This window comes from Lytechinus pictus, chromosome 1, assembly GCF_037042905.1.
Source record: "Lytechinus pictus isolate F3 Inbred chromosome 1, Lp3.0, whole genome shotgun sequence".
NCBI classification, from domain to species: Eukaryota; Metazoa; Echinodermata; class Echinoidea; order Temnopleuroida; family Toxopneustidae; genus Lytechinus; species Lytechinus pictus.
Window position 1 is genome coordinate 15,028,509 of NC_087245.1, and position 23,235 is coordinate 15,051,743.

General features: G+C 35.9%; 1 protein-coding gene across 1 annotated transcript in view; it reads left to right on the forward strand.

The window, feature by feature from the left end:
* The window catches only part of LOC129258077 (DNA topoisomerase 2-alpha-like), a 44,273-nt gene extending 21,314 nt beyond the window's left edge, over positions 1–22,959 (forward strand). The window contains exons 15-33 of the mRNA XM_054896520.2: positions 243–352; positions 662–754; positions 1,338–1,452; positions 2,005–2,126; positions 2,922–3,070; positions 3,549–3,780; positions 4,555–4,754; positions 5,424–5,559; positions 6,059–6,254; positions 8,537–8,778; positions 10,122–10,205; positions 10,830–11,042; positions 11,522–11,645; positions 14,594–14,830; positions 15,318–15,671; positions 16,276–16,374; positions 18,319–18,402; positions 19,359–19,453; positions 19,983–22,959. Coding sequence (XP_054752495.2) covers positions 243–352; positions 662–754; positions 1,338–1,452; positions 2,005–2,126; positions 2,922–3,070; positions 3,549–3,780; positions 4,555–4,754; positions 5,424–5,559; positions 6,059–6,254; positions 8,537–8,778; positions 10,122–10,205; positions 10,830–11,042; positions 11,522–11,645; positions 14,594–14,830; positions 15,318–15,671; positions 16,276–16,374; positions 18,319–18,402; positions 19,359–19,453; positions 19,983–20,168 — 3,071 coding nt within the window. The 3' untranslated portion in view covers positions 20,169–22,959. The remainder of the gene's footprint in view (positions 1–242; positions 353–661; positions 755–1,337; positions 1,453–2,004; positions 2,127–2,921; positions 3,071–3,548; positions 3,781–4,554; positions 4,755–5,423; positions 5,560–6,058; positions 6,255–8,536; positions 8,779–10,121; positions 10,206–10,829; positions 11,043–11,521; positions 11,646–14,593; positions 14,831–15,317; positions 15,672–16,275; positions 16,375–18,318; positions 18,403–19,358; positions 19,454–19,982) is intronic.
* The last annotated feature ends 276 nt before the right edge of the window (positions 22,960–23,235 follow it).

Below are 23,235 nucleotides of genomic sequence, written 5' to 3' on the forward strand. Positions count from 1 at the left end.
CATCAATGGGAAAAATCTGAAATTTGTACTACAATTTTTAAAGATTCAAGTGTTAGAATTCATATTATTGAACATTTACCAATGCTTTAGAACATGCTTTAATGATTTATTATAATTCATGTAGTTTACTTGGAATTTACTTCTGTGCTATTAACTGGCCACTGTAGACTTCATTAGATTGGATGATTCCTGCAGACTGTTAGATGATATTAAGATAATTTGCATCTCAATATTGTTTCTAGGTTTGGGTACGAGTACCATGAAGGAAGCAAAGGAATACTTCTGTGACATGGATCGTCATCGGATCCCGTTTGAATACACTGGACCGGATGATGATGCTGCTATTGTTCTTGTAAGTCTTCTCTCATTGATAATTTATGGTTGCAGCTTATCATTTATGAGTAGTCCTTTACATGCATTTCTATGTGCATGACATGTGACTTTCATTAGTAAAATGCTTATTGCTGATTATTCTTACAATTCAAAATTCTGATAGCATTCACTAACACTTCAATACATTCTATTCAATATTAATTCAAATGGTTTCTTTTTCAATTTGATCTAACTACCAGATTTGATTTTGTATGCTAATGCAAGGTGTGTGTAAATTGAATTAAATTTGTTTCAAATTTATTGTATGTTTCATCATTATGTTTTGTAGGCATTCAGTAAGAAGAAAGTGGAGGATCGGAAGGTATGGCTGAGTGAATGGCTAGAGGAAAGGAGAAGCAGGAAAGAAACAGGACTTGGAGAGGTAGGATAACCTTTATTGAATTGCAAATAAAGATTTTTTGCAAGTGTTTTCAATATAATTTGATAGAATTTCTGTAAAGAATGATAAAATGTACAGGATTTCACAGTGAAATGAAGTTACTAGTAGCTGTAGGATGGTGATGATGATGATGGTGATGATGATGATGATGATGGTGATTATTATGATGGTGATAATTATGATGGTGGTAATGATGGTGGTGGTGCTGATGGTAGTAGTTGTAATGATGATGATAATTGTGATTTTGATGATGGTGGTGATGATGATGATGGTGATGATAATGGTGATTGTGAAAATGTTGATGATAATGGTGATTATGATGATGGTGATAATGATGATGATAATGATTATCATTATGGTTTGTAGTAGAACAATCAAAGACTGACAATCGGAATGATCAGGCGTACGATTGTTAAGATGATAATGGTGATGGACAATGACTTGATGATGATGATTATCAAATTAATATGATAATGATGAAAATAATGCCAACAAGCATGATAAATATGCTGGAATATAGAAGACTATATTGATAAACAAAATTATTTTTTTCATCTTGCTAAAGCGCTACCTTTACCAGACAGATACTAAGAAAGTCAGTTACAATGAATTCATCAATAAGGAGCTGGTTCTTTTCTCTAATGCTGACAATGAGAGATCAATCCCATCCATGATCGATGGTAAGTCAAGTTATCACACAAAACTTGTAATAGATTGGAAGTCAATTTTAGGTCTCAAAATCAATCATTTGTCTATGCAAAACCTTGAACAATTATTGTAAATTATTGTAAGTTATGTTATGAGTATTTCATTAAACATGTAATTAATTATTAATGTTATTATGAAATTATTATAAATGAATTGGTTTCATGGTATTTAAATCAAATTAAATTCTAAATCATTTTTCCCACTACTGAATATATGACAATTGTAGATTGTAGATTTTAACAAACGTTTAAATGCAAAGTGAAACGTCTGTAAATATTTGATTAGGATTTAGGAATTCAGTACCAATTTATTAAAACACACCAGGAAATTTTTTTGGGAAAATCATTTAGCACAAGAAATGTTGTTTATAGAATTATGCATGACAATATGAACATCTTTATGAAGTTGCTCCCATCATAAAAAAAAATCTATCTGATGCACTGGTGCTATTCAACATCTATTTAACTTTATTTTTCACAATAAAAGGTTTTAATTCTTCCCATGTGCTTCCATGTGATTTTCAGGTTTGAAGCCGGGGCAGCGTAAGGTACTGTATACATGCTTCAAGAAGTATGAGAAGAAAGAGATCAAGGTGGCCCAGATGGCTGGTGCTGTGGCTGAGCTTTCAGCTTATCATCATGGTGAGGTAAGATAGCACATTCTTAGCCCATATTCACATATATGTTCTGATTTAAATTGTTGCTTGAAACGGTGATTTACTTTTTTGTGTCATCTGCTACTAATCTGTCTTCATGATATGTTGGATCTGGCAAACTGTCCTTGTTTGGATCTGATATGTCCAACTTTACTGCTTCAGCTGGTCTCGGGTTGGGAGAATTAATAGGTACGTGGTGAGTTCTCTGATCAGTAGCCTTCCTATGAGCAGCAAGATATCACACAAACCTGACAGTGTCTCAAAGTTGACACTCCTGACTCCTGTAACATTTATCATAGGTCTTTTTCTGTCCTTTGAGGACATCAATGAATTAAATAGTTGGTAGCTAGACTTTGTGATACTCAAACTTGAAACAGGCACAAGTTTGGGAGTGTTACATTAGTTGAAAATTACCTGAATAATGGCTGGGCTATGGGAAGCTAAAGTGGATTTCCTAATCATTTTATTTGTGTAACCTTAATATACAGAAGTTGATAAACATTCTTACCGTGAACATACATTTTAGTTCAAGTTGTTATTTGTGGATTTCCCACAGTTTGAATGAAGTCATTGCCAATATAGTAAAACTTTGTTAACACATACTTTGGCTTCACACTTGGCATTCTGTATACCAGTCATTGTCTAAGTTGTTCAGAACAAATGATGAGCTTTGTTTGACAGCCTCATGTTCTTTTAGCCAATAGATCAATGAACAATGAAATAGAAAATTGCATTATTTCAGGGAAAGGATTATAACAATTATTTCCTTGATAACTTTTGCTCTAGACATCTCTGATGAGTACAATTATCAACCTGGCCCAGAACTTTGTTGGTAGCAACAACCTGAATCTCCTGCAGCCCATTGGTCAGTTTGGTACCCGCCTTCATGGAGGAAAGGACGCTGCTAGCCCTCGTTATATATTTACTCAACTCAGGTATGTACAATGAGTGAATAAAGATTGAAGGTAAAGTTCATCCTGAAAATGAATGGCATGCATAAACAATTATTTTTAAGGGGAGAGTGAAATCATCTTCGATAGGTTGTTTTTGACGAATCAGAGGTTACTTCGTATGGTTGTCAATTTATGTTTACTTGATCACAAATTAAAAAGAATTCAAGTAAGATATAAAGAATAGACATCTTCATTTCCTTTGGGCATATTTTCTGTAGCAAAGAAAGGAAAGGTTTGGTTGGACTTATGTTTTGAAGTCTTACTTGTTTTTGATCTGTTTAGTATATGATATCACTACTTGTTTGTCTGTCCTTTCTTTGAGAAAAAAAGAAAGCAATTCCTTTATAAGTGGTATTGTATCATGAAGTATCGCATACAATTAGGAAATTGAAGCTTGAACACTGCTTTGCCACTACAACTGCATTGACTTTCCCTTTGCTATGCCTCTCTTCTTGTTCAGTCCCTTAGCAAGGCTTGTCTTCCCTGCTCACGACGACTCCCTCCTCACCTACATGTTTGATGACAACCAGCGTATCGAACCAGAGTTCTATGTTCCCATCATCCCAATGGTTCTTATCAATGGCAGTGAGGGTATCGGTACGGGATGGAGCACCAGGATAAGCAACTATGATATCAGAGAGGTCATGGCCAACGTCAAAAGACTCCTTGCAGGAGAGGATCCTATTCCAATGGTAGGTTAACCCATAGGGTAAGGGTGAGATAAGGGTTGGCTTGACAAAGGGTTGAGTTTGAACCTTTATTTGTTTGTAAGAGGCAATTAGTATGGTGTTAAAGGCAAACTATGTCACAGCCATCTTGAATAGCATCAGCTCAGGACCTAAACTAAATAAATAGTCACTGTTTCTGTACCCAGAATGCAACATTCTGATCATGAAGTCTTGAAATATACGCCAATTTTTAAAAATCTTAATACCACATTACGTTGCCAAGAAGAAAACTGAAGAGAGCACAATTCCAAACATTTTTGTTTTCCATTGAAGATTAGATGGCCATCTCAATTTGTAATGAAATTCACAAAATATTTTAGCAGTTGTTTTATGAGAAGACATGGATGAAGGCTAGAAGTTGGTACATGGGCCTGTATGGGAGTGTGGTTGACCTCTCGGAAGGACACTTCCCATTTTAAGATGTAATCTCAATGAACTACTACCATGTCCCGTCTCTTTTCACTGAATAACCTTTATCACTTTTGTGTAAGAGCATTGAGAAACAGAGAGTGGTCCTGCAAACCTGGAGTCAGTTTTACATTTGAGGATGATTACCTAGAGCTCCTGTGGTTCATTAACCTATTGCACAAGTAACCCTAATAAAAATGTATTGAATAATTTAAAATAAGATGAAATGGTATGAGCAAGATAATAATCCTTACTAATTCATCTGTTATTTGTGATATATCTCTTCAATATCTTTAAAACAATCATTTAATCATCCACCATCCTTCTCAGCTTCCATCCTACAAGAACTTCCGTGGAACCATCGAGGAGTTTGAGCCCAATCGTTTCGCTGTTAACGGAGAGATCGCAGTGACAGACAACAACTCGGTAGAGATCACAGAGCTGCCTGTCAGGGTCTGGACCCAGAACTACAAGGAATCCGTCCTGGAGACCATGGTCTATGGGACAGAGAAGGTCAAGCCATCTATCACGTAGGTTGTCCTAAAACTGGTACCGATCAATTCTAGGAATGGAAAGAAATGTACGGTTCTCGGTTCATGGGGAAAAAACAAATAAATCTTGCTCACAAAATCATACCGGTACATTTTGGTGCTTCTACTGAGGTATGAGTACACACTTCATAAGAATTATTTATACTGCACTTTTTATTTAACCAGGGGGTGTTTTCCAAAGATATAAGTGTGACTTAAGAGTTGCACTTAAATCAAGCAGGGGTGTTTTGCAAAGATTTAAGTTTTAAATAAGAGTTGCGCTTAAAATTAACCAGGGGGTGTTTTGCAAAGATTTAAGTGTGACTTAGGAGTTGCACTTAAATTTCAGTTGGGTACGGTATATAATGCATCACCTTATTGGTCAGATTATAATCATGGGATGTGCACTACCGTCTATCAATCAGATTTTGCACTAAGTAACATGTATGCATTCACTCTTTGTGAAACACCCCCCTAATGCAGGCAATTGCCTAGTGTGCCCACCTTAACTGCCCTGCTGCCCGTTTAAACCAATAGGGGTTAGTGCAAGTGAGACATTGCCCATTTACTTGGAATCCTGTCCACGACACCTTAATTTCCATGCTGTCATTGCCTGTCTCCCTATTTTCTTCAGTCAATCAATGTTTGTTTCATTACCACATTCTTCAGGGACTACAAGGAGTACCATACAGACACCACGGTCAAGTTTGTAGTGAAGATGAATGAGGAAAGGTTGATGCGAGCAGAAGACGAAGGCCTTCATAAGATGTTCAAACTACAGACGACATTCTCACATGCTAACATGGTAAGTCAGTAAAGGGTAACTCATGTTGTGTCAAAGGAGGTAGAAAAAGAGTAAATTTGTTGTTCTTCTGGATACAAAATGGAGATAAAAAGAGAAAAATTGTTTTCGTGGTAATGACATTATATATTTGAGAAATATAAATTCCCAAAAATGCAATTTTTTCATAATTTTGAATGTGCTTTTATTTCTGCAGTGAATATATCATTAGTCACATAATCTCATACCCCTTCTATAGGAGAGTTATTTGTATTAATCATATTCCATAAAAAAATTAGTATCTATATTACATTAATTAAAAGCTTAAAAATTCAAATCACTTATTCCTTATTGGATTTCATGAAACTTTCACCATTATTTTTTATATTTTTTTCTTGTAGGTGAATTTCCCCTTTAATGGCAAATTCACAATTTTTATAAATTCCTGAAAATGAAATATGTACACAAATTTTATATTTTTATATTTTTTGGTTATTCTTGGTCCCATTTCATTTTTTTTCAGGTGTTGTACGACAGCCATGGTTGTATTAGAAGGTATGAGAATGTTGAGGAGATCCTGAGAGAATTCTTTACCTTGCGAATGGAGCTGTATCACAAGCGAAAGGCCTACCTTGAAGGCATCTTGGAGGCTGAATCAAGCAAGCTCAACAATCAGGCTCGATTTATCATGGAGAAGATAGACGGCAAGGTGGTGATAGGTGAGGCAATGACTGACAAGGCTGGTTTTATGAAATTTTGTGTTTGATTCAAATCAATCTCAACGATGGAAAGTCAATAAAACCATAATTCTTCATAGAAAAGCACATGCACTTATCCATTTGTAAACAACAAGGATGTAACTGATTGACCAAAACAATAATAATAATAACAATGCATGAGTATTGTTTCTTGTTTGCGAGACATGATATAAAAGGGCATTTTAAGTCAAGATGATGGTGTCATTGACCTTCCGTTGATTTGGTCAACAACACTCTTTTTGTAAGATGTGGCCTTGGGCTTGTTTGATAAAAACTTGATATTTATTCAAATCAACTTGAAATTGATTTTTGATCTCTTAAATACAAAAGGAAGATCAATTCTCGATTTGGGTATACTTTGAATCAGTTGCAACTCTGCAAAATGTCATTTGTCTCAATATAATGTCTTGTGTGCCTGTAATAAGCCAATTCGTAGTTCCTTTCTGCGCATGATCAAAAGATTCTACGCATGATCAGAGGAAGGTCATTTGTACTGAAGTGACATGGTGGTTTAAAATCTAATGAGATAAGCACCAACTTTGATGTCTTGATTATTCATATATTCTTTTGAATTGTGCTTTTCATTTACATCCACAAAAAACAACAATTCGTCCACGAACGACTGGTATTTCACAGTTTGCCAAGTACATTGTGCAACATGCTATGATATGCATTCAAAGTAGGAATGCAACAAATACCTTCATAAAGTGTTCATTTGTGTGCTATTCTAGCCACCTGGTCTATATATATTCAATTTCTTCATCCTGCTATGTAAGGCAAGCTTACGTAATATTTTGCTTTGAAATCTGCCTATCATAATGAAAGAAATGAAAGGTCATTTGACCATAATTGTCCAGAAGTAACTATGAACTGGTCTATTGAGCTCCATCTTAAAGCTACAAAGTGATTCAAGTATTGTGATCAAATCATGAGTTCAATATTGTTGATATCAATATTAATGGTCAGCCCCAGGCTTAAACAAGCATATCTCATTGATGCATATCTCTAAAAACGCCAATACACTTACAAGTAGTATAACAGGAGTATAAAGAAGGGAAAAAATAAAAACAGAGAAATAGCAATACAAAGGTGAGGCCAAAGTTTGATAAAAATATGTGATTGATGACAGGAGACAAATCCATTAGCCATCTTATCCACCAGGGGCCCGTTTCTCAACACATGGACAAGTTGGTCATATTTTTATCCACCAACCAAGGAGTTAGTTCCAATCTTGCTAAACCTGTTTCTCGAAAGGCTTCCTAACTATAGAATACATGTACCTTGATATCGATACTATCGGTAAAAAGAGCAGACGAGAAGTAGCCTTAGTCACAAAATAGCATAATTTTCAAAAAGAAAAATTATGACAAAATTGCAAATATTATGATGAATTGGGAAATAAATCTTTTCAAAATAATAGCACAGGTGAATTATGCATCATACATACTTAGACCATGAAGACTGGAGCATTCAATTGGAGAGAAAATTAAATTATGAATAATTCATTTCATGACTAAAAAATCACTTGTGGACGTTGAGATGGGTACCCCCGGGAGACCCAATTTTAATAGTTTACGAAAGTAAACCATAACGGTTTTCTTTGTAAAATGATGATAATTATACGGACTTTTACGATTCCAAACGTCATCAAAATATAGGTTAACGAAACATTTTTAATCATTGATACCGAAAGATACGATATTGGACAAATTATATGCATAAATTAGAGATAGAATTCATCCAACTGTTAATAGGGGTCTGAAAACAACAAATGCGAGTTCAGTTATGGATGGTCTGACGTGGTAGAATCTTTATCGATTAAATCATTTTACTATTTCAAAATGAATGGTTTTGTGGCGTTTACCAACACTTTTTATAGTTTCTTTGTATTACAATTATCATTGAATGCATTAACCCACTTGTTTTGTGATGTAATTTCAACCACTATGATTGATTACGTAAGATTATAATTTTAAAATTTCTAGGCACTTTCGCATGTCATAGTCTACCCAAGTAATGCCACTACGTCATTAAGAAAGAAGTTAAGACAGGTTCGGAGGTGTCATAAATATTTAGTGAGGTTGTTGTACCCGATCTTGGTAAAGAGGGCTTCGTGAAACGGTTAGCGGTTAGGTAGCTCACTATCTCCGATTTAGTCAAGAAGTTAGACTTATGACGGTGTTGAGAAACGGGCCCCAGATCCTGACATCCTTAGTGTTCTTCTTTCTCCGCTATCTTTACAGAGAACAAGTCCAAGACATCCATGATCAGTCAGCTGGCCTCTAGGGGGTATGACTCGGACCCTGTCAAGGCCTGGAAGGAAGCCCAGCAGAAGACTGTGGAGGATGAGGATAGCTTTGACGATGCCGCAAGTGATTCGTCAGAGGCTGGCTCTGGACCCGATTACAACTACCTTCTTGGAATGTCCTTGTGGAGTCTGACAAAAGAGAAGAAGAATGAACTGCTGAAGCAGAGAGATGATAAGGTATGTATTCTGAGAAGATTTACAAGTTTTTGTTGGATTTTTCTTTTATACATCCGATTCTGAGTTTAGAGATCCTGATTGATGAGATATCTGTGATAATTTTTTTATTAATGCAATGGCCCCCCAAATATATTTTGTGTCTTAGTCTTGCATTACTGCATATTGATATTGCTTCATATTTCTATTTCAGGTAGCGTATAGATGATGTTAGTCTACTCTGATAAGTGCAAGTATTATTAGGGTTTCGAAAAATTTGTCCTTAAATACTGAATATATCTCAATAAATACAGTCAAACCTGTGTATAGTGGTCACCAAAGGAAAACAGCAAAAGTTGCTAAGTACTATAGACAGGATAGCAGCCATCATGCCATGTACTGTAGATATTGCAATGTACTGGACCTACAGTTTCGATATGTGTTTTTAAATTCAATGAGTTAAATTTTATATGTAATATTGCATACCGTACATATATCTATCTCAATCCAACATATTGATTTTACATATGTAATCATTATTTTAATAGTAAGAATCATTATCTTAATAGTAAGATTTGTGTTTAGATGCAGCTTCATGTGCAAAGACAAGCTATACTGTCAGAGTCAAAAGTTTTGGTGAAGCTGATTTATAGTGGCCACTGTAGAGGGTGGGTTATTGACCGAGGAACGTAAAATGAGCTGCTACTGGCCACATTAAACAGGTGGCTGCTATAGACAGGGTCTGCAATACATGAATTTCCTGTGGGGAAATTTCAAGTAGCCACTAATGTATAAAGCAGGTGGCCGCTATAGACAGGTGGCCACTAAGACTGGTTCATTGTATATGCTAAATTTGTGCAAACCTTTGCATTCTTTTGATGAATGCATGGTTTTTGAGGTCCGACTAGTTGTAATTTCTCACTTCCCAGCCACCAATAGGAAATAATGAATGAAATATCAAGTATGATTTGTGGAGGATTCTATAACACTGCCCTCTGTAAATTGTTGCAGGAGGAATCAGGTTATTAAAGTTTTTATTAAATTGTAGAAGTTAGAGTGTGCTATTCAATTTAGATCTGACAACTTTTACTGTGTGCAGTCGGGAATCCATCTAGTTTGCTTTTACTTTGACCAGCTTGATACAGGTTCTGCTTTTTCCCTTTTCCATAATGAATTACGACATTGAATAGGGTTATGTGATATATATATTTCACTTATACACATAAAACCTGGCTATAAAGACCAGCTGAAAAGAATTCAAAAATAGTGACCTTTATATATCAGTGTTCTCAGTGACAGGTTCTCCCAAGATGACAAGGATGTGGCTTAGCAGTATTATTCATTGATTGTATCTTCCTTATTTCTAGGCTGCCGAGCTGAGTGCTTTGAGGAGAAAGACTGCCAGTATGTTATGGACCGATGATCTAAATGCTTTCGCAGCAGAGCTTGATGTAAGTTACAAATGAAGCCATAGTATGAAAGAGTTAACTGTACCCCATTATATCATAACAAAACTTTCTTGTACATACTCCTTTGGTCTCTAATGGTATTTGTTGATCCCATGCACATGTGTGAGGATGTTGATTGTAATCAAATTGATGAATTCAGATATGAAGTAAAAATATAACCCCTCTTCCGACATAAAAAAAATTGCTGCCGGACATTTATTTTTTACACTTTTTGTTTAGTCCCATATTCTTGTCTTTAAGGAGAGTACACAAGATGGTTACATTCAACTAATGTTACTTACCGATTTTCTGAAACCCAGATCCCTTTTACATGAAAATCACAGGTCAGCTATCCGCTTTATCTGAAATGGGGAATTACACAAGGATAAATCTTCCATAAAATGATAATCCTTTCTGTGCATCCAATTCCTATTTTCCTCCATGTTTTCTTAACTTCATGAACTACTCAAGCCATTATAATACAAGTGCATTACACTTTTCATATGAAGCACAAAGCAGAAACAAATAATAAATTTCAGGAAAGTCCTGAATATATGGGGTCATATTTGAATACTTTATTTGCCCACAAACTGTAATCAAGGAATTATTTTACTTGAACATTTCCAGAGGGTAGAAGCCCAAGAGAGGGAAGATGCATCCTCAGGCGTGGCAGCGTTATCATCCAAGATGGCGAAGGGTAAAGGTAGCAAGATCAACAAACCACGCAAACAAAAGCTGCTCACAAGAGAAGAAACCAAGCCCTCACCGTACGGACGACGTGTAGTCCCACGTACAGATAATCTCATCAAGAAGCCAGCTGGTGATGGAAGGAGAGGCAGGGTAGGTCTTTGAGTACATTGCCTCTTCCCAAGTGCAACAGTTTATTCTTTGTAGTTCAAGCTTCTCTTTTGTGTATTTGAATCCTCTTTGCTCCTCAGAAATATTTTTGCTAAGGTGGTCACATTTTCTTGTTTCCATCGAGTCTCAGGAATTTTGCAAAGTATATTAAACTGCATTTTAGAATCCATGATAAGTGATTGATATTTTCAATTGCATATTATCATGTTCCGCTCGTATAGAACAGTGAAGTGTTCGTGTATTGTTCTATAATGCAATCTCTCTATTCATAATTTTATGTAACAGTTGCATACTTTTGTTTTAATGACTGGCAGAATGGCACTTTCACTGATTACCTTTTCTGTCTATGACTCGTTATACTTTGTTTAAATTTTTATTTTGTCATAGCTAGTATCATCTTGTGGAATTCATGTCTATTTATGATTCAATCTGTATTATTTTTTCTCTATCTTTGATTCTAGAAACCCAAAGAAGTGGACATAAAGATGGAGGAAGGTTCTGAACTTTCTGGACTCCTGGATGATGACAAGGATTCAGTTGCACTATCGGACAAACCGGCTGGAGCCAAGCCTAAAGCAAAGACGGGTATGCTTTCTCACAGCCTGGCTGGCTTTGTGCCACATAGAGCCATGCACCTTTGTAGTAGAGAAACATTGTCACTTTCATCTAGCCCTAATTGTTTAGACTATGTCCCCAGCCAACTCGATATAATCTCAAATTTCAGGTTTCATGGAGCCAGATCAGACCTTTTCATATGCAGATTTCAGATACACCACACCGCAAAATGGTTGTATCCTTTCCATAACCAAGAAAACATGGAATTTCAGACAATGTTTGATTATTCTACTCTCATTGAGAAAAAACACTTGTGTGGTTACCACAATAATGGACTTTCATTCAAATCTTCCACCCCCATTCATCACTTTAACTCAAATGTTGGAGCTCTGAGTAGTAGTAGGTTACTCAGAAATTGCCAGTTAATATGGAATATGTCTTTGCCTTCATCTAGACATTTGTTTCCAGCACATTCCCTTAAACCTATCTCCTACAATGATGTTAGCCTCTGGAAACAATGCAAATTGATAAGAAGATTTCAACATTTGATTAGTTCTTTGCCAAAGTGACCTCATTTTCCTCCAAAGAATTGATACAGCAATAGCTGCAAGCATAATAGCTGTTTTGTAATGCATTTTAAGGTCGTTCATCATTTTGAGTTTGTTTATGCAAAAATTTGTTGGTGTTATTTATTCAATTTCAAAAAACCATTTGTGCAATACATGTTGAGTTTTAGAAAGTGATTTTTGTTTTGCTTCCAAACAGAACAGTGCAATGGTACCCACCCCCAATGTGACCCAAGACCCTAAACCTTTAACCCACAGTCATATTCTAGATATAACAAAGATTATTACCGGTAATGTGATAGTCAGTTTCATGGTATAGTAGTATAAATATTTGTGACAGGTGCACATGAATCTTGTCCAGGGCCCATTACATAAAAGTTACTATTATGGTAACTTTGCCATCCAATGGTAACTACCATAGTAACGCTGAGCAACAACCAATCAAAATCAAGGATTCCAGACAAGTTACCATTGGATGGCAAAGTTAGCATAATGGTAATTTTTATGCACCCACCACATAGGAGGTCCATACCATTTGTTTTTTCTAAGTGGGACCTTCTGCCTACTTGCCAAGCACATGGTATATTAGAATGAACAAGGTAAATAATCTCATGTTATGCTGGGCCCTACTTGTAAAATGGTTACTGTGGGTAAATAATAATGGTTAGTTAAAAGATCTTTGATAGAGGTTGCAGCACTAGATATATTTTGGATCCCCATCTGGTATTCTTTATTAATATATTTTATTGGTAGAAATTTGATATTACTCCTAGGCAAAATAATTAGGTTATCATGAATTGAAAGGTGTGGAGTATGTTAGCTGATCTTTTGTTTCATTTGTCAAAATCACAAATCAGCATTTCATAGAATCTGAAGAAGTAAGAATCAAGTATTTCAGTTTAGACACCATATTTGACGTTTATGTGATTTTAGGGATATATTCATTGTGCTATTGCATAAAACTGATTCACGTTTTTGTAACATCTTCAATAGATTAATATGAAGGGCCTATATGAATTTCTCTTGTTAGTTATCAGTATTGGTAGCAAATTAACACTTAAAAACAACAACATAAACTGCATTTCAGGGTTTTAGCATGACATATCTTTGTATAGGATCACTCCCATGTTGGAGCCTTTACTGTATTCAAGACCAAATATGTAATACAATGTTCAGTACTCTGTCTTCCGATTATGTTGCCCAAATTACCACTTTTGAAAACAAATCTTCATTTATATCATAGATTTGTTTGATATGACTTGTAGGCCATTATGCAGCTGATAAATGAAACTATATTTCAGAGAGGATTTGCCTTGTTGAATTAATAGATTAAATTAGATTAAACTACCTCTGAAATTATTAAAGCCAAATTTGTAGTTCAGTGTTTTCTATTAGTGTCTGTTTGTTTATTTGATATTTAGGATGTATCAAAGATACATAGAGCTGTGACATTCCTGTCTTTAAAAGCAAGTTCACACAGATTTCATGCAATCAAATTCCGGAAATATTTTCATTTTGGCACACTTTATGGTAAAGGAAGACAACTAGATTTGTTTTATTTCAAGGGGTACTGGTAGTATCATTCAAGGATATTGTTGTTGGGAATAAGAAAAGAATCCCTTGTCAGATAAATGACAAGGTAGTTTTCCAAAGTTGTCACCATTTGGGCAAGGTTTATTTATAACAAGGCAATCGAGGTTTTAGGGGCCGGTTCACATGACACAAGACTATCAATTGTCAAAGACTAGTTATGTAAAAATATGTGATAATGTTGTGATGATAATACGAGATAGTGAGCCGTGACCTTTTGTGCTTTTTGAAATGGGGTCACTGATGAATCACAATTTCCCATCACCAACCATATATTACTCCAAATATTCACAATATCATAGAGGGCTTGAGATTCTCATCTTCCTTTTAGTGAAGAACATATCATTTTCCTTTGAATAAATTCCAATAACTACATTACTGTTTTTGACACCATCCCATTCTTTTTTTAGACTTGGGGTTTTGCAAATATAGGTCCAGTCAGATATGCTATACACTGGGTGATATCAAGTTTGGTGTTGACAGTGGGTGTTGATTCAGTTTTACACCCGCGATAGCACTGAAATTTATAATGAAGCTGGTGCTAGGACTTAACTTCTGATGGTGTGAGTTGTTTGACTTGTGTCATGCCATAAACAGTGTTAGTGCTATGCTTCGCAGTATGAATCACGCTCTTAACACCGATTTCCACTCCCCAAACTTCAAATTACACAATGTGTATTTGAATTTGCATCTTCTGTTGTAACTGTTAAAGTCCCATCATGGACATGAACCAAAAATCATTATGCATAGGATCACTTAAGGTGCGATAACATTTTAATTACAGCCTGTTACCTTTTCTACCCCCCCCCCCCACAACAACAGCCAAACCCAGAGTGCCCAAGGAACCCAAAGAACCAAAAGCACCTAAAGTACCCCGAAAACCCAGACAGCCAAAGGCCCCTGGGAGCGTAAAGGGTAAGAAGGGGGCCAAGAAATCCAAGTGTAACCCTTGGTCAGATGAATCGGAAGAAGAGGCGATGGATGATATCACCAGCGGTGATGCCGCCCTCGCTGCTAAACTGGCGGCACAGGGGGACAGGGGACCTAGAAGGGCTGCTGGTAGGTATCTTGTTGATTATTACAGATTTACAGTGTACTGAACATATGGTATGATCATGGGTTACAGCGTGGCGATGGCTCCGAACAAGAAAGGGGCGCAGATTGCACCCCCCCCCCTCCCCTGTATGATAAACTATAAAATTGATATATCAATTAGTTAATGCTAAAGTACGCATACATTCATGAATCTCGGCTCAAACACAATCGGCAGTGTAATTTCACATGAAATAATATTTTGAATGGGGTTTTGTCCAACATGCAATGATGAGCTTCGAGCTAGGTTTGTGATTAAGATGCTCTGTTTGACATAGACAACTGTTTGTATGGTAGAATTTAATGGAATCCACTACCCAGGCATGCATATATTTCATTTAAACTCCTTGATATATACAATGTACTGTACCAGTTCCGTTTTAGCCAAGAATTGTGCCACTTTATGTTTGATGATCTGGTACTAACATGACTCCTTGTCCTTACTTCATCCTAGCATCGGCCAAGAAGAAATACACTTACAGTGACGAAGAAGAGAGCGACCAGAGCGGGGACTCCTACATCACCGCTGCTGCACGGCGAGAGGAAGTCACTTACCATGATGAGAATGATCTGGTTGATGACGTCACCATGTCCCAACCCCCGGAGATGTCTAATGACTTCTCTGATAATGACATGGAGAACAACAGCGATGCATCCTTTGATGTGGCCCCAAAGAAACCCAAGAAGAAACCCGCTCCAAAGAAACCTGCAACTAAGAAACCTGCCAATGCCAAGAAAACCTCCAAACCTGTGAAGTCGTCAAAATATATAGAAGTCGATAGTGATGATAGCGATGGCATGTTGAAAGGTATGTTGAATAATAAGGCTGGATAATGTGACAATAATATTAAAACAGATATATTTGCCTAAGCCAAATCTCTTAAGACCACAGAATAATGTTTGACTGAACTGAAATTTGACTTAGAAGGGACAAATAACATATTTAGCATTTAATTTGGCCTGATAAATAGGTAAAACTTGGTCAACTTTTGTATTTTGGTAGGTTGACTTATGCATACTTGTATTGTATTATGACTTTAACTGTAAAAGTTCAATGAGTAAAACATGATGGGCCCTCAATATGCAACCTCTCATGATGTTATGAAACAGGAGATTTTATGTTTTAGAAAACAATATCTCCCCGAAACTGCTCTAGCCAGTGACAAAACAGATTTTGCTGATCCACCTCTCCAAGATGAAGGTAATGAGCCACATAGGTGTCAACCCTCGGTTCGAAATCAACTATCTGTTTATTTCACATGAAAGCCTTATACCGAAGAAGATAATCGCATGTGAACATTGCTTAAGAGGTATTCACGGGAGAGGTTATATTGCCCTATTGTGATATATCAGTTGGTCATTATTCAAATTTCCTTATCATAATCTGGGGTTTCTGTGTTTTCTTTTATCAGATGAATCAAGTGACCGGCTATCTATTAACAGTGATTCAGATGCATCACCTGTACCAAAGCCCAAGGCAAAGGCAAAGCCTGCAGCCAAGCCCAAAAAAGGTATTGCCCACATATTTTTGACAATTTTCTTTCAGTGGTGTGGTAATGTTATTAGATATTGGGTCCATAACCCTGCAGGGCTACCAATGAATGCTTTATTGTGTAAAGACAAGACCTCATAGGGTTTGTTTCATATGACCCATAACTCATTCAAACACTAACACATCCTCCTTGCATGAATAATGATGACAGTATCAGAAGTATATTTATAAAACTCATAAACTATGAATTTCACTCTTCAGTGGTAGATCATATCTGGATATCAATCTTTTCTTTCAAAACCCTCATGTTTTTGGTTTTATATCAATTCATCTTTATATCTTTATTATATGCTAGAAACATTGATCTAAAAAATAATTAATTCAAGCATGCACAAAGTCATCCTTTTTAGTGAAAGCTTAATTCATGTAATACAGCCATCAGGCCAGATAAACCAGCATTCGTCATGTTCTGGCCACCCCCTTTTCTGCAATAACCCTTTCACAGTAAACTGCGAGCACTAGAGTTCCTTGTTAGTTGTTAACCTACATGAATACTTCAGAATGGGCATTTGTGCAAATATCACACACTGTCTTACGGTCTCAAGAAAAGCAAAGTGACGTTTCATCTGTAAAGAAATTATGATGCTGAAAAGACAACTACATGTAGCTCCTGCTAGATGAACCCCCTGTATCATTGTATCAATGCAGTTACATTGCATGTACTATGGGCTATGAGCATACCACCCATGTTTTGACATTTGCCATATAAAATTTGGCAACAGTATTGATAGTTTTGATCGATACTGATCAATCATCAATATTTTGTATCAATTGTCCATTTTTGTCTCGCCTGCATAGCAGAGCAAGACTATAGGCGCCGCTTTTCCGACGGCGGTGGCGGCGTCGTCAACATTGAAATCTTAACCAAGGTTAAGTTTTTGAAATGTCATCATAACTTCGAAAGTATTTGGCCCTAGTTCATGAAACTTGGACATAAGGGTGATAGTGTATCATTGAACCTAAGTTACCTAAGTTTCAGGTCACATGACCAAGGTCAAAGGTCACTTAGGGTCAATGAACTTTGACCATGTTGGGGGTATTTGTGGAATCGTCATCATAACTTTAAAATTTTATGGATCTAGTTGATAAAACTTAGACATAAGAGCAATTATGTATCCCTGAACATCCTGTGCGATTTTCAGGTCACATGACCAAGGTCAAAGGTCATTTAGGGTCAACAAACTTTGGTAATGTTGGGGGTATTTGTGGAATTGTCATCATAACTTTAAAAATTTATAGATCTAGTTCATAGAAACTTGGGACATAAGAGTAACCATGTATCCCTGAATATTTTGTGTGTGTTTCAGGTCACATGACCAAAATCAAATGTCATTTATGGTCAACGAACTTTGATAATGTTGGGGGTATTTGTGGAATTGTCATCATAACTTTAAAAGTTTATAAATCTAGTTTATGGAAACTTGGGACATAAGAGTAACCATGTATCCCTGAATATCTTGTGCTTTTTTCAGGTCACATGACCAAAATCAAAGGTCATTTAGGGTCAATGACCGTGTTGGGGGCCCGGTATTTGTTGAACTGGCATCATAACTTAGAAAGTTTATGGATCTACACATGTAGTTCATGAAACATAGACATAAGGGTAATCGAGTTGTTTTGCACATGTCTGAGGTCACATGATCATGTTCAAAGGTCATGTTGGGTAAATGGACATAGTATTTTATTATCATATGAGTTTTCTTTTATGAGTAATTATTTAATAGCTGTTTTCAAAGTCAGCACTGCTGGTATATCAAATCGCGTAATGTAGGTGAGACTGCCAGAGGCGTTCCACTTGTTTTTTTTATGAGACATTAGTAAGCAATTTTGGTCATTTGCTCACCTACGCTCTTATTTGCCTTGGAATGACATGTTCATAATCGCCCATCTTCTTACACCACAGAAACAAAGACAACAATGAGCAACGCCCTGAAGAGAATGAACGCACCGAAGAGGAAAAAGGCATCAGATTCAGACTCGGATTCAGGTAGGAAACATTATTCTCTAACCGATTATGCTTGCTTATGAAGGGCATAACACTATTGCTAATACGTATTCCATTTCCTCGAGATGTATGTATGATTTTCAAACTATGTAATCTGGAGGGTATTTCACTAAGATTTAAGTGTGACTTAGAGTTGCGCTTAAATTTCCTTAGCATGTGGTATAACGCATCACCGCATTGGTCAGATCATGCGCACACTACCGCGTATCCAGCAATCAGACTATGTGTTAGATATCATGTGTGTGTTGGTTTTATAGCATGACTCTAAGTCAAACCTTTTCAATCTTTGTGAAACACCCCCAGGCATGTAACCAACTTGCCTGGCTTGTTGCTTCTTACAGCCATTTTCTCAGTACATGTTGTTGGCACAGGTACCATCAATACATAATCGAAAGTTCACTCTTTATACTGGCTTGGGAAGCATTTTATGAAATGGACTTATCTGACATTTTATCCGACGAGTCCTGTTTTAAGCGACAGTCAAAATCAAGGGAATTGTCAGATCTGACAACTTGTAAGACAACAAATCTTGATGAAATACTCCTAAGGAATCAGTAATGATTTTCAGGACTGTACCTGTATCCAATCAGAGATCCAGATTCTTATTGCAAGGGTGTTAATTCAATATTTCATCACAAAAACTGTATCAGGGGCAATGTTTTGATCTGTAGATCAGGTAGACCAGCTTAGCAGGGGTAATATAGGAGCTCCTTGAGCACCTAACAAGGTGGATATGTGTGCTATACAACTACCCTATATTGTTATTATTATTATCATGATAATCATTAAAGACAAATGAATAACATGTTTCTGTCTTTACAACAACTTTACTATATCAAATATAGTTTATACAATAATATTCAAGGATAGGGCTGCCACCTCATGAAATAGCCTTGAATACGAAATATTGAAAATGATTCTCTTTGTTTTTCTTTCAGCTCCTCCCAAACCAAAGAGCAAGTACGTGGACTCAGATTCCGATGATGATTTTGGAATTTCTAAAGCTCCTCCAAAGAAACTTCCCAAAGCAGAGGTTAGCTATCTCTCTCTTATTAACAAGCCAGTAAACTCAGTCATTTCAAAGTAATGGTCTGTTTCCTGTACATGCAGAACAGGGGAACATTTAGCACTGCGTAACACTTAATGAAAATTTTTGTTTTGTCTAATCTAAATATGTGTTAAAGTTTACTTTAGCTGGATGTAAAAAAATTAATGTGAAAAGTCAGTATGTTGTGATTTATGTCAAAATTTGTAGAGCAATGAAATTACTAATTTTTTTCGGGGGGGGGGGGCAGGGGTTAGATACTGTGCACAGAATGCATGACTGCGCATACTACATTTTTACACTGCACACAAGCCAGGCTTAAGTCTGGTAGGCGGCTGACTTTAATAGATTTAAGCAAACTGCTTAGCCAAAAAATGCAATTGAATACCAAAGAGGGTTAAGTATTTTATTTAAGCAAAATACTGAGTAAAATACTTAAAATATCAAATTAAATACCAGCTTATGTCAACCAAATCATTGAACCTTTTTTTTTCTCTCATTTTTTTTTCAATTGCAGCCTAAAAATCAAGCATTGAAGAAGACTCATTCGTGGCTGTATGGCTCTGATGATGATGACAAGGACGATGACATCAGAGTCGAGACGAAGAAGACAGGAAACGGCACCATGTCTTCTGCCAGAGGTAGTATAGGAGGATCCAAGACGTCAGTGAAGTATACCTACTCAGATTCAGAAGATGATTAGTTGCCCAATCACCTTGACTTTCATAATCCTTAGTTTTGTGATAGCTAGTTCAAAAAATAGTCTTGTCATCCTGTGATCAGGGTGTCGTAATACAAACCTCAGTGATTGATCGCAGTGCTTATTTTAACAATGAATAAGTTTGATTACTATGTGTAATCAGTCGTAAATAAACTGTATGATCAATTGCAAAGCTTTGTGTTAAAGTTACAAGGGTCTACAGTATCTCCCTGCTGAAAGTACATTTTGAGTTATGAGATATTTCAGATCCCCCGAGGCTGCCTCATCTGTTGTGAAGGTAGTGCCTCATGAAATCTGTGGATGAGATTTTGTCTTCACTTGCTTGATTCAAACACACTAGCACTAGCTGTTCCTGAGGCATTCATACTGCTCATCCAACTGATTCCTGTGTTCAGAACTGTGGGCAGCTCACACTCTATATGGCCTTGTCTGTAGCTTTTGCGAGAATGCACTACCTTCAAGTTTCTATGTCCCAAGTATTGTCCATACTCGGTATACTGAAATGCTCAGCTCAGTGCAATGCTCATTTAAACAGAAAGTCTGATAATTAGTCACATCCAGGGCTAATGACTTAGCCTATATATGTGTCTGTTCTATTTTTATATGGAGAAAAATAATGCATACCTAATAATAGGTACTTTTTTATAACATCCATTCATCATTATTTATTTACGCTCATTAATATGCTGAAAACTTTCCTTTAATTGTTGTGTGTGGGTGATTAAACCTACCTTTGAACCAGTTTGTCAATCAATTTTAGTGATAGACAATTTTTATTTGCTTTTTTATCAGATTGTTTGATAAACTAGATTTTAATATGAAACTTTTATTCTTACTTCATATGGAAGTATCTTCAATAAGGTTTGATCAGCCATGATGTGAAATTATATTCCTCAATGGATTGACGAGATTCCAAGTCACCTCCAGTGAAATTTGTAGTGATCATTGGACAGAAAAATTTAGAATTTAATTTAAAAATTCCCTTTGTTCATTTATCCAAATGATACAATCCTTTGTGATGATATATCTTTAAGGTTATGAAATTTGCAACAGTAGTGCAGGACATTGCCAAAATGATTGATTGATTATGGAAAATTAAGAAAGAATTCATATCTTTCTCCGTCAAGTCCATTTTAATCTATGTCCCTGTCTCTCCCCATCTTTATTTGTCTCTTAAATGTGTCTTGTCTCTTTTATATTCCTATCCCAAGTCAAATTTTTACTGTTTTATTTCTCTAACCACTGTTACCATTTTACCACTGTAAATATTATAAAAATGTGTAAATATGAATGTTGTAGGTAAAAAGGTATTTGGTTGTGACAATGAGCTGTATATATGCATTTTTTTTTTTACAAAGCAAAGTGGGGCTTTTGTGTGCATTCCACTATTTCTTGCCCGTTTCGCTGTTCATAATAGTATTTTGATGGAATTTCCTTTTTAACCACATTTTGATAATCATTAAAAATGCATTTTATTGAAATATTAAGATTTTAAACATTTTTAAAAGGATATCATTAGATGTTCTTTCAATTTTGAGAATCACCTATTGCATAAACAATATCAACTTGTTTTACTGTGTAATTGTCTTACAATATTTATGTACTGCTCTAAATTATTTGCGCATTGTTATTTAAGATATGACAGGATAGTGCAATTGCATTCCTTTGTAGTATTTCATATTACCGGTATATATTGCTGATCTCACTTTCAATTTCAGTAACAATCATTTTAATCAGTTTTTATGCACATCCCTATAGATATGTAGTCTTTTTATATAACCAAATTAGTGAGCTTTACTCAACCTTTGTGTATAGAACTCTGCCAGTTTTATTTTTTTTATTATTTCATTTTGAATTGCTTCCTATGAGCACTACTACTGGTTAGTAGCTGATAATGGAAATTCTATTGCAGGAAATTATTTTAATTTCAAAAATTGTTATTAGCAGTTTGGGTTGTTCGAGAAGTGATTGTAACCAATTCTGTTAGGTCCTCTGTAAAAACCTGCTATGCAATACATTTAGAGTAGCAGTCATATAAAAAACATAGAGAGCAAAGATGTGATGCACACAAAAAATGATTCCCTGCTAATTCATGCATGATAAATGAAGGGGGGATGTATAGCAGTGTTTTCCATTGAGCTATTTATGCTCTTAACAGATTTATTTCACATCCTACATCAGCAAACTGACATCTTGAATTTCAGTAGATAAAATCAAGATGTGATTTGCAATGCTCATTAATAGTGATAGCTCATTTTCTTGAATTGTTTAACAAATGTGGTATTATCTGTACCTTTGAATTTAGGATTGTAAATGAGAAGAAAATATGGCAAGGAATATTTTTGTATTTGCAGTTTATATCAATGTCTTCTTAAAGTATAAATTTTAAAATTTCTCATGTATTCAGTTGCAGATTGATTCTGAAATCAACATTTGATTATTTCATAACATATTTAGATTGGCCTGTGAATTCATGCACAGGTTAAAGTGTTTGATAGAGGCAGGAATTTTGTGAATGTAATATTTGATACATGAGGCTGCTGTTTGTGGACCAGTCTGCCTAAATACCGACTAAATATTAAATTAAATATGTGGGTTGCAAGGGCCAACATTTATTTATTACCGGTGGTCAGAACAGAGACCTTTTGTGTTGCATGCAAACTTTAACACGTCTGAATGTTAAAAACTCTGTATGTTGTTCATACTTTGGAAGAAATCTGTGCCCCATTCTTGTATTTATACACATCTCAAAACAAAGATTTTGCATTTGTAATGCCCACTGTGTGATCATGGCTTGTTTATATGAATGTCAAGATATGAAGCGGGAGTCAGAATCCTTGAAACTGAAAAGATGCATTCGTAAGATAAGCATATCAACAAGTGAAACATGAAAAGAACTACTCGTATATCAATAGAGGAAGAGGAAGGGTAGAGAGTAGAGGAGAAAGGGAGTTGGGAGGAGGAGGAAGAGAAGGGGAGAGAAGCAGGAAGGAGAGGAGGAATTGAGGGAGGGAAGCCACAGAGAGAGAGAGAGTGGGGACTTAACAAA